Consider the following 12,172-nt stretch of genomic DNA (forward strand, 5'->3'; position numbering starts at 1 on the left):
GCCAATTCATACTTGGAGACCAGTGTTTCCGCTTTTGTAGTCAGTGCAGGATCGTTTTGTTTGATTTCCAAATTCTTAAGGCTATTTCTGTGTTCTAGCAGTGTAAGAGTATTCCTCCCTACTCCTTGGTTCTGGGACATATTTAATTACTAGCAGTGCTGTAAAACTTAGCTAGAAGGACACGGAAAAAATAAGGACACAAACTGTTACAGCCTCTCAATTCCATAAATGTATGTGGAATGAAAAATCCGTTATTCATGCCTAAGTGAAATTAAAAGGAAGGCTTTAACTTCAAGATTCTTTCCACGCACTAAATGTAGTTTCTGGAATCTAATTCTAACATATCTTTATTTCAGATCGGTATTACAGTTTGGATGTTGGCAAAAGAATAGCAAGACCTGTCACTGCTCTCACGGGAAAGACTGTATCCAAAGACTGGTACAACTGTCCTAGCAAGTGATGCACAGCAGAGGATTTTAAGAAAAAAGATGCCATTTGAACGTTGACATTTTTTCTAATTTTATTAATAAAGACATTGAAATGTGTGCACACAAGTCTAAGTATAAAATGCCGCTTTAAGCTCTGGCTTCATTACACTAAAGCAAGCACAGGCAAACTGGCACTTTTGTATACACAGCTGTAATTACTTTACAGATCATTTAACTAATATTTCCTCTGTTCAGGCCGCCTCTGCCTCCCATTGCATGAGTTACACCTGTGTTGGGAAAGAAAACAAATGCATTAACAGAAATCCTTTTCTCCCTTTTAATCAACCATTTGTACATGTGATTCATCATCGTCCTGTAAGGAATTGCTACCGCAGGGGAACACTTCCTTTCTGAAAATTCCAGCTCCCCCTGCCTCCCCTGGAGCCTGGTGATATAGATGTGTCATTCAAATAGGTGGTGTTTACTTGTGATCCTATCTCGGGCTCTGGGCCAAAGAACAGGTATAGCCTTCTTCCCATATTTGAACTCAGTCCCTCACTTCTGTTACTAAAGAAATGGTGAGAGACTAGAAAGAAAAAAACTATCCTATCCTAGGTCCACCTCCTCACCTTTTTTTTCCTTTAAAATACCAGATACCTGTATTTCAGTGCTAGTGTCAAGTCTTCTACAGTGCTGAAATGATGCCAAACTGAACACAAATGCATCTAAGGATTTTTCTTAATAGAGAAGTTGCAAACAATTTGTTGTCATGGTTTAACTCCATATTGCATTACAAAAATCTGTAATACTTCCATAAACAACTTTGTTCATTTATTTTTTTTTTAATCAGTGTAATAATAACTAGAAACCTTAAATGTACCAAATGGGAAACTGATATGTACTTTTAAAAGACTTCTAAACTTATCTCCTAACATTATTTTTAAAAATCTTTTAAAACTTTGCGAGTTTAAGATCTACTGCCATTTACTTTCTCTCCACTGCTCAGAACCAAGTGCCACACATAAGAAGTTTGCCTATCTTAAAAAATACTCAGACTAACACACTGAAATGAAACTACAGAGCTCTTAGGGCAACACTGAAAGCTAGGGCCGGGATGCTGTGTTAGTCAAGGACTTAGAGCAAACACAGGCATGTAGTAGTGTTTCATAGATGGTCTCCACAGTAAGAAAGTACTAAAAACTTGTTTGAAAAAGCCTGAATTTGAGCAACCACAAACACCTACCTCTCTGTCTGTTGAACTGACGACCACGAACACCAGTTCTTAATGTTGGTGGCTGAAGTCTGACACGTCGAAATGGCTTAGGCTGATTACTGCTTGTGTCTGTAAAGAAATAGAAATGGAGGAAAAGAACGTCTGTGTTTAGTACAGTTTCTCACTACTAATGTTTACATGATTTGATACGCATTATGCTCTCAAATTTACTTCAAAATTATGAAAGTGCATCCTTATTGCATTGACATCTCTGATATGAATAAAAGCCTCAAAAGTAGTACATTTGGGACTTCTTTCATTACCTACGCTAGGTGGTAAATTGGTAGCAACAGTGATTTACTTACTGTTCTTTGGCAATTTAACTGAATGAAAAAAATTTAAATCTGACATCAAAACCCCCAGTGGATAGAATCACCAAAGTATCAGTAACTTTTGCTCCCTGAAGCATTATTCTTACTATGGCCTACTCTAGCTACTGCAGTCCAAGTAAAAATTGCTTGCCATTAAGATCATACACATCAAAACACGTTCTTGCTCTAAGAATTCTATCTCGTTTTGCGTACCCTGGCTAGCAGCAGTGCATGATACTGGTCTAAAAAGTTCCCACACTTAACGAAATGGTACGAAACAACTGTTTCCAGCAATCAACCTGTACCTGCAGATGAACTAGAAGGAGGATCTTGACTAGTTGAAGGAAGATCTGACTCATCAGATGCTTGAACAGATTCTTCTTCTTGCTGGCTATCAATCTCTAGGCCTGCCTCTGAAGTAATTCTGGAAGAGGAGGAGTGGGAGGAAAAACATTTAAGTGTATTCTCCGTTTCAAAAAGCTCAAGAAAAAAAAAAAGCATTATCTTGGAGCACAAAGATTCCTATGCAAGTGTCTTACCCCAGAAATTTTTACAGGTTTTATCCTGTTTTGTCCTGTCCCTGCAGCCCCAGTCATGAGAGATTTATCTGGCTTTTAGAAAAACGACACAAGTAATTTCCTTGACATTCCGCCCAACTCCAGAGGCATATCCAACATATCAGAGAAAGACACAGAAGCTATTTAATGGCAGTAACTAAAAAACCTTATGTGATGGCACTGTGGATGTTTAGGCAGGGGAAGAATGAAGTCAAGGGACCGCCACTGACTGGTTAACCCTAAAGATCACTCATTGGTACAGTAACTAAGTATTTCGGACTCTGTCTTCAAAAGACATAATGAAACAGCATTATAGAGCTGGAAAAAATGTAAATATTCAATTTAGTTTAAATGCAGCTCACTTTTTGGTATATATTTTATTTACCTTGATTAGTAAATAAAAGCTATTAGAATACGGTAAAACTCATAAATTGTGGGAACTATCTGTTGTCTACACTAGCAACAGACTGACATGCTCTCCTGGCAAGCTCAAGGCCCATTCCAAACTATGGATAGCTCTGTGAACCATTTAGTTCCTCTGTGGACATACTTCCAATTCTCCAAAGATTAGATGGTTTTGTAAGAAACAAATTTGAGACCTTAACATTAGAATACCCATTCTATGCTCCATCTACTTGGAGACAGATTATTGCAGTCCAAGCTGGTGCTGCATCAAGAAAACTGTGTGGCACATTTAACTTGCAGCAGTAACATTTTCTTATGACCAAACCTCCTACCTCCTGCAGTCAGTAGATAAAAGTTTCGGTAAATTTTGAATGACACATCTTTTATTATTATGCAACCAACAAAAATAAAATGTAACATAAAATTATAACTCATACCCTTTTAGATTTGTAATGTATTTGATTATAATACAAAATGCAGCAATTATTGTAAAAACTGCACTCGCAAAGTGTAAGACAACATCATTTTTCTATCAGATTCTTAAAAACTACTTACTCCTCCCCTCCCTCATGCTACATCTTTTGTACTCCACTGCCTTAACTGAATCACTTCGTGATATATGCTTGCTTTGTAACAAGGAGTGATTTTCTCTATTAGCAAACAGGAATACTTTAGCCTTTATTCTACAAACCCCAGTCCTTCAAACTGGGGCGTCTACTATCAGTATTTGACTACTGCACAGCCCTCTGCATTCTTAAAAAAATAAGGAATTTTTTTTTTCCTGTGACTTTTGTATTAGCTATGTTAAATCAGAAGGAGAAAATCAGGAAGAAAACCTTCGGTTTTAGACGAGAAGGTCAGAATGTACTACTTCACAAAATTATTACATCCTGTTTGAGCTGTCCTTCCTACCAGAACAGGTTAAATTGAAAATGAATCACAGACACACTTGGATGAAAACAAATCATTAAAACTAACATGACATCAAGTCTTAGTGAACCAAACAAGTCATAGTTTACCCTTCAGATTCTGCCTCTGCAAAAACTTCATCTCCATCATCACCCGCTCCAGCCTCTGTAGTGGTGGACAGACTGCCAGTAGATGTCGTAACCATTGGAACGGACTGAGAAGCATGCTCTGAAGCATCTGCTGAGGCACTTTCAGTAAAAACTGTCACTGTACAGGAAAGGTAGTTTAATAAATATCAAGTTCGTTTTTATTTCCTACAGAAAAATCTATGGAAATCTTAGGCAGGTGGGGGAAAGGGCTACTGGAACGCTCCTGACATAGTAATAAGCACTACAATAACAGTAATCCAATTCTTTTCTTGATAGTCAGGGTTTGCAGCCTAAGAATTTCCTGCCACTTACCTGGTGCTGCTACTTGTAATGGTGTTGTGGGAACACTACGACCACCTGATTCTTCCTCATGAGCGAGGAACAGTGGGGTTTCATACATTCCTAAACCTGCGACACAGAAAGTTTTAGTGACAATTAATATAGCCAGCTAAAAAACAGATTAACTGCCATATTCCCTCTGCACACTTGATGAAATCCATCAATTTGTGCTGAAATATGCAGATCTGTTACTTGAAGTCATTTTGACTTACTGTCAGGGCTAATTATGATTTATTGACATGCAAAAAACCTTGATGAAAACATTACTACTTGTTTCACTTTCACCCTTTTCTTATGCCATTATTTTGCAGCGAGTTTCTTCCTAGAACAGCATACCATTCCATGCTGACAGGGATGCAGGGGAAAGGGACTGATTCAGGACGACAAAAACAATATGAATTGACTGGCCATCTCTTTGCAGGTAAGGATATATCCCAAAGATTTCTTTGCATTTGCTGTGTTCCCCTACTGTTCTACTACAGGAAAGCTACAAACAGGAAAACTCAAGTTAAAAAAAACATTCCTTCAGTACTTCATCTCTCCTTATATAGTTTCTGGTGTGCAGCAGGCAACTCATCCTACATAAAATTTCAGCTTCTCTTGTTCACAAGCCTGCTGCTCCTACCCACAGCAGTTTTCTACTTTTTAAACCATTATGACAAGTAGAAAAGTAGCAGCTTAAAGGTGTCCTGGTTTTGGCTGCGATAAAGTTAATTTTCTTCCTAGTAGCTAGTGCAGTGCTGTGTTTTGGCTTTGGTGTGAGAAAAATGTTGATAACACACTGATGCTTTTAGTTGCTTCTAGGTAACGTTTATATTAAGTCAAGGACTTCAGTTTTTCAGGCCCTGTCATCAAGAAGGCTGGAGGAGCACAAGAAAACTGGGAGGGGACACAGCCAGGTCAGTGACCTGAACTGGACAAAGAGGTATTCCATACCATGGGACGTCATGCTTGGCATACAAAGTGGGGGGACTGGCCAGGGACTGCTGATCGTTGCTCTGGGTCTGGCTGGGCATCAGTCAGCAGGTGGTGAGTAACTGTATGGTGCATCACTTGTTTTCTTTCCCCTCTTCCCTTTGGATTTCATTCCTCTCCCTCCTTTTCATTATAACTGTTATTACTATTATTGTTCTTTCATTTTTATTTTATTTCAACTATTAAATTGCTCCTATCTCAATGCTTGAGTTTTACACATTCCTTTCCAATCCTCCTCCCCACTCCTCTGGGTGAGGGGGGAGCGAGCGAGTGGCTTCGGGGCACTTAATTACCTGCCCGGGTTAAACCACGACAGAAGGAGACACCTTTTCACTTTCTGTTAGTCTCTCTCTGCTGACAATTATTTAAGAGTTGCAGGTTTCCACACACGAACGAGTACCTGAAGTAGAATTGCCATTTTATTGACTGCATTATTTGTTTTTCACTCTAATAACCATGGAAAAAAAAGTAAAGAAATGGTTTACCTCCTTGTGATGCAAGCTGACCAAGATCAGAGTGACTTGAGCTAGTTTGTGGCATATCTTCAGGGGGTCCAAATCTGAATCTAGGAACTCCAGCTACCTGGGGGGAACTATCAAAATAAAGATTTAAGGAATCCTGTGATTCTTCCAATGAGTGGGGCAAGGGGAGACTACCTTCTGACCAAAACAAGAGAACAAATTATGCATGAGACAAAATGAATTAATATTGACCAGAAAAAACAGCTACACTACTGCTAATTCAATAGCAATTACTCCTCAAACTTATTTGGAATGCATCCAAAAATCAGTAAAACAGTTCTGAATAGAATATTCTTCACTCATTCATCCTATGAGTTCTGAGAATTTTAAGTGGATTGTTGAACGTGTTCAGAACCACCCAAAATCCAAAACCAGAGGTAACTTTTCCTACTTTTATTGGTAATATTAGCGGGGAGGGTGGGGGTGAGGTGGAACAGAGAAGAACAACCTATATTTTTGTTTAATGTCTTCTTAAGTCAATAAGTTATAATACATTGGAGATTATCTCTCTCCTAATTTGCTAAGTTTTATGATACACAATTAAAAAAAATATTACTTATTTGTAGATGCAGTCATCTACTGTACTACTTAGCATGTTTTAGCACATTACTCCAATCACAAGTTCATTTCACTTAAACTTATTTTTATTCCACTGAAAAATAGAAACAGAAGCCTTTTTTCTTCTTTACATCTACTTACTGAATGGCTTCTGCAAACCCATCTGTACGATGCGGAACTACAAGGGTCGGTGTGCTTGGAACTGTTCGGTCCTCATCATCAAAGAAGTGTTGCTGCTGGAAAAAGAGAGACTGATATGAGAGCCTACAATGTATTTCCAGTTGCTACCAAATCAAGTTAAAGGCTGGTTTGCTTTTTCCACACAGTTCAGCAAAACAAACACCGATTTAACTCTAACAAAATTCTTCTCTAATTTCAGACATCTAAATCTGAGCTAGTTATACAGATTAAAAAAACAAAACAATGCAAACCAAAATAAACCTCATACACTTGCAGGACACCCATCTTTCAAAGAGTTTTTAGACATCCATTCCACGAGATCATCCTACCGTCAAAGTGCTATATCTCCCCGTTAACTACAAGGGAATCTTCGCGTGAGTCACTCATAAATAGACAGGAATCATCTGTCTTAATACGGACTGCTGTAAGGTACCCATATAACAGGATTTTTCACAATGTGAATCAAGTCATGTATTCCCTATAGACCTGTGTCCTTTGTTCTTGCATTGACTAAAACCCAGAAACCTCAGCCCCCTCTTCCCTCACCTTCTGTAAGACATTCTCTTCACCTCCCTGGCTTCCTCCCGTATCTTTCAAACCCTTCACTCCAAAGTACCCATAAGGACCTTCCCATGTGCTGTCACTGTCCAGGCAAAAGCAGTAGGTACTGAGGCCAATTCCAAGCAAAAACTGAATGACAGGTACATGTAAGCCAAGCAGAATCAAAAAATCTGAGCTGATGCCTTTGATCTCAGAAAAGATACTGTTTTAGTCAGTCAGTCTCTCTCTCTCCTACCTCACTAATTTGCATGTGTTCTGTTAAATACAGTTGAAGTTGAATAAAGTGTTCAAAATTAGAGGAAGGAGACAGACAGAAAGCATAAATTAGCCTTATTCCTTCAGGATGAGGCTGGAAACATTTTTTTTCCCCCAGTAACATATCCTCTTTAAAAGACTGATTCTAAAAACAAGTAATTACAACCACCTTAGAAAAAAACAATTCAACCTCTTTGGAAGACCTTTGGCTTCCTGGCAGCTTTCTAGTATTTGCCTTCCATTAATAAAAAATTTAAAGAGAGGAATTTATTTACTGCAAGACTACAAAAATTATCCCACCTCTGAAGTCAGTAGCTAGGCTTCTTTAAAAAAACAAACTAAACCCCAAGAGTTACGAATGGTTCCTCAATGCAGAGGCTGGAACTAGATGACCTTTAAAGGTCCCTTCCAACCCAAACCATTCTATGATTTTATGATTCATATACTTACCATCCCACCTATACCAGGAGTTAGCTGAAGTCCACGCCCCACCGACTGTCTTCGAGTCATCTGGATTCTCTTTATAATAAAGAAAAAAGAAGTAGTGTGAATGCTTTCCTGGAATTCTAGCAACATACTAGTGTTCAATCAGAGCCATGGATAACGGCTAAATGAGTAACTGTAACAATTACCCATTAGTGTACAACACTGCTCAGTACAGAATCACACCTTCCTAAAGAACAGACCATGGCAGCAGCTACTCCACATCTCATGTCTGCTGCCTGGTCTAACAATGAAAGAGAATCATGTAGGTTTAAATTCTGGGTAAGCGACATCACTATTTTACTTAACTTTCTATTGAGGACAGAAAACTTGATCCCAGAACACAATTAATGGTAAAGGATAATTTCAGTGTATTTTTGCAAAATTCATGTTGTGACATTTTCATTTACAAAAGCTATAGGTCTACATCAAAGCATAATCATGGGTCAGGCATTGACTGTGAAGGGTTTAACTTAGAAAGTGAATGGCAACATTCTTTTGCGCAATCTGCGTTGGGGCAGAGACCAACAGAAACCAATCCGTCTCAGTTACACCCTGTTCAAGAACAGCTTTTGTAGTGGAAATATCAACAATCACTGACTGAAATGGCACTGGTATAGTAATTTCAAGATACAAATCCATCATAAATGCCATACTGCTTTTAATGTTCCCTGCTCAGCCATATCTGCAGGATGAGACATGTTAAGTCAGTGTGCTCAAGTACCATTTTTAGGATGCTAAATGATGTAATCTATTTTTACAATAGACAGAATACTCAGGTTTTATTTAAAAGAAATCATACAGTGATTTTTTTTTTAAAGTGTTCTGAACTGCTGGAGAGAGTTTATACCTGTACTGGGGGACCCAGTTCCTGAGGAGGAGCATGAATAGTTAGTCGTGGGGGCAGTGGATGTGGCGGTCTGCGTGGCGACTGTGGGGGCCGAGGGGCCTGTCTCTCTGAGGCAGACGATGGCTGCTGTTCTCTTGAACTTTCATGAGGAAAAGTGGACTCTGCAGCACTTGTACTCCCTTCTCCTAAAACGTAAAGAAGTATAGAGGGGTAAACCCATGACCTCCAAACTGAGCTGAAAAGATGAAGGCAAATCTTCAAATTCTGCTACCACATTAACACAGAAGTTTTTTACCCTTGCAAAAGGGGGGACAGGTCAGTACTGTTATTCAAAAGTCACTTAAAAAAGGACTGGTGCCAGCTACATCAACACGAGCACCAGAACAGACTATTGACTATTCAAGTACTGATTTAGAGAGAGATTAATTTAGTGAGCGATCAAAAGCAATTTCAACAGCAACCAGAGCTTGCAGGTTTTCAAAGGTACGTAGAATAAATCCAGAAAAGAACATTTCAAAAGAATCTACAACTCCGGTTAAAACAGTCTTTAGTATTCCACCTTATATTCTTAAGTGCATATTTTAACACATGCAAAACAGCTTTTACATTTTCCCCTCTTACAGACACAGGCTTTGAAAAACCATGGAATAACCATACCACTGTTTTGAGAATCTGCTGCCCTCTGGTTGCTTTCACCTCCTCCCATGCTTTCCTCTGTTTCTGTTCCTGGATCTGTACCATCAGCACCCTCAAAAAAGCACAAAACCATAATATGACTTAGCATGAAACAACTTACAGGTTGTAAAGAGAATATAAAAGCAGTAAAAAGGTATTCAGAAAGTAAAAAAGTGAAATATATGAAAATCTTAAAATATTCCTGTTAATATCTACAAAATCAGGTAAATGTATGCAACTTCATGAAATTTCAGAAGTTTTGCGTATCTGTACATACAAAAACATGAACAACTTAGCCATCACCACTTAATAATAATAGACAACGCGATATCCAGCTTTTGCAGAAACTGCTTTACTAGCTTTGCAACTACAGTATTTGCTGGCTCCTGTACTTTGCATTTTCATTCAGTCCTCTTAAAACATTCAAAGTTGATTTTTCTTGTGAAAACACTAGTTATAACAGAAATTACTATTACCTACTGGCAGCCTCAATTTTCTGGGATGAATTCACACTAAGATCTTCTCTTTCAAGCATTCACATCTGTGCAGATGCATTACACCACCAATTTATTCCAGGAAAACTAACAGGCTATAAATAAAATGTACAAATCTCACCTCAGCATCATCTGCTTCATATCCATCGTTACCATCAGCACTACCAGTTCCTTCATTACTGTCATCACCTTCATCTCCCATACCTGTGTCTTCATCATCATCCTCGTCTTCCTCTTCTTCATCCTCATAGTCCTATGAAAAGACCATAAAAAAGCCTTAAGGAAGTGTGGAAAGGGTAGTGGAACAATTTCAATTCTTGCAGTGGTACACTTTGTGGTACACAGACCACCTCTGTCTGTGGATCTCTTTCTGAAGGTGTACACCATTTATTATCTACAGAGTACAGGTATGTATTTTTCAATTGCTGTGGTAGGTTGACCTTGGCTGGCTGCCAGACACCCACCCAGCCACTCCCCAACTCCCTCTTCAACAGAACAAAGGTAGAAACTAAGATGGAAAAGCTTGAGGGTCAAGATAAAGGCAGGTAGATCATTTACTAATTACCATTACAGGCAAAACAGACTCAACCTGGGGAAAATTAATTTAGTTTGTTGTCTATTTTAAATTGAATTGGATGGTGAGCAACAAAGACAAAAACTGGAAGACCTTCCCCCCGCCAACAACTTCTTCCCAGGGTCAACTTCACTGCCTCATTCGCAACTCCACTTCTTCCCCCATCCCACTCCAAGCAGGGCAGGGGGGACAAAGAACAGGGGGTTGTGGTCAATCCGTAACAGTTCCTCTCAGCTATAATCCTTCCTCCTCACACTTTTTCCCCTGCTCCACCATGGGTCCTCTCCACAGACTGCAGTCCTTCAAGAACTATTCCCAGCAGTAAATCCTTCCCACTGAAGGGCTACCGTCCATCAGGATAAACCTGCTCCTGCACTGGCTCCTCTCCATGGGCCATGGTTCCTGGGAGCACAGCCTATTCCTCCATGGGCTGCAGTTTCCCTCAGGGAATCCTCCTCTCAACAGTCTGCAAGAAAATACCTGCTCCGTCATGGTCTCCTCCATGGACTATGAGGAATATCTGCTCCGATACCTGAAGCACCTCCTTCCCCTCATTCTTTTTTAAGCTTGGTGTTTGCAGGATTGTTTCTCACTTATTTCTCCCCCACTCCACACACTCACTCTGCCATGCAGTGTTTTGTCTTTTCTTATACATGTTTTCACCAGCTGATGGGCTCAGCTGTGTCCTGAAGTGGAGTCACTGCAAAGCCAGCTGGAACTGCCTGTGTCCAGCACGGGGCAGCCCCCACCCCTCCTCACAGAAGACACCCTTCTACGTTAAATAGTCATTGATAATCTAGAGGCACTGGGGAATTTTATGACTTTAAAAAAAATTTAACATCAAGCTGAATTAGTAAGTATCTTTAGAATGCTAGAAGTTCAGGCTACATAAATACAGACTGTTTATACAGTCAAAAAAGTATTTTTTCATTAAATTAGTCCTTCCAGGTAAGCTTTATGTCTGACCAAAGACAAAATCATAAATAAAGTAGTTCATAAAGAAACTAACTCCATGATATACATACTTCCTGCTCGCCTTCATTTTCTTCATCATCATCATCTTCATCATCACTATCAATTACAATGACATCATCTCTCTTGGACTGACCATCTTGAGATGAAGAAGTGTTTTGTTGATCTGACTGAAGAGGTCCAAGATCTATGGGGATAGACTGGGAAGTTTCTTCACTATCCTCCATAGGAGTGTATTCCCCTTGTGTAACACCCTGTAAAAGACAAATTACCAGAAGAAAAAAAAAAAATGAAATGCAGCACATACAATCCTTAAAATGTTCTTCAGAAAAGTGTTCATTGTATTTCTAAGTTTCCTGTTTCCGCTCCTAGCTCTCAACTTTGAGACCTCAAATGGAGGTCTTTACAACAAGTATTTTGTCTTTCACTTTCCAAATCCAATTTGCGATGGGTCCCATCATGCGGGATGCTGTATCACATATGATACATTTGCATGCATATCCATAAAATGCTGCTGTCTAAGTGTTTACCCATCTATTTCAAATAACCAAGGAGCTACCCAGCAACACCCACACAATAAACAAATACAGATACACAGAATATTGTTGACGGCTAAGGAAGCACTCTGCCCTTAGAAGAAGAGAAACGGACTGTGATACTTACAAGAGAAACACTACTTATTGCTGTTTCTTAATAACTAAGA

General features: G+C 39.2%; 1 protein-coding gene across 3 annotated transcripts in view; it reads right to left on the minus strand.

Moving 5' to 3' along the window:
* Window positions 1-494: 494 nt before the first annotated feature.
* The window catches only part of TPR (translocated promoter region, nuclear basket protein), a 42,556-nt gene continuing 30,878 nt past the window's right edge, over window positions 495-12,172 (minus strand). Inside the window, exons 40-51 of one of the 3 annotated variants that reach the window (XM_037403838.1) lie at window positions 11,523-11,723; window positions 10,045-10,176; window positions 9,412-9,502; window positions 8,755-8,939; window positions 7,872-7,940; window positions 6,567-6,658; window positions 5,832-5,938; window positions 4,345-4,440; window positions 3,994-4,150; window positions 2,318-2,436; window positions 1,672-1,770; window positions 495-715 (exon numbers count right to left, since the gene is read on the minus strand). In XM_037403838.1, coding sequence (XP_037259735.1) covers window positions 660-715; window positions 1,672-1,770; window positions 2,318-2,436; window positions 3,994-4,150; window positions 4,345-4,440; window positions 5,832-5,938; window positions 6,567-6,658; window positions 7,872-7,940; window positions 8,755-8,939; window positions 9,412-9,502; window positions 10,045-10,176; window positions 11,523-11,723 — 1,404 coding nt within the window. In that variant the 3' untranslated portion in view covers window positions 495-659. Of the gene's footprint in view, window positions 716-1,671; window positions 1,771-2,317; window positions 2,437-3,993; window positions 4,151-4,344; window positions 4,441-5,831; window positions 5,939-6,566; window positions 6,677-7,871; window positions 7,941-8,754; window positions 8,940-9,411; window positions 9,503-10,044; window positions 10,177-11,522; window positions 11,724-12,172 lie in introns of all 3 variants that reach the window. The other 2 variants (XM_037403837.1, XM_037403836.1) reach the window with 2 other exon arrangements.

This window comes from Falco rusticolus, chromosome 11 (assembly GCF_015220075.1).
Source record: "Falco rusticolus isolate bFalRus1 chromosome 11, bFalRus1.pri, whole genome shotgun sequence".
Classification (NCBI taxonomy): domain Eukaryota; kingdom Metazoa; phylum Chordata; class Aves; order Falconiformes; family Falconidae; genus Falco; species Falco rusticolus.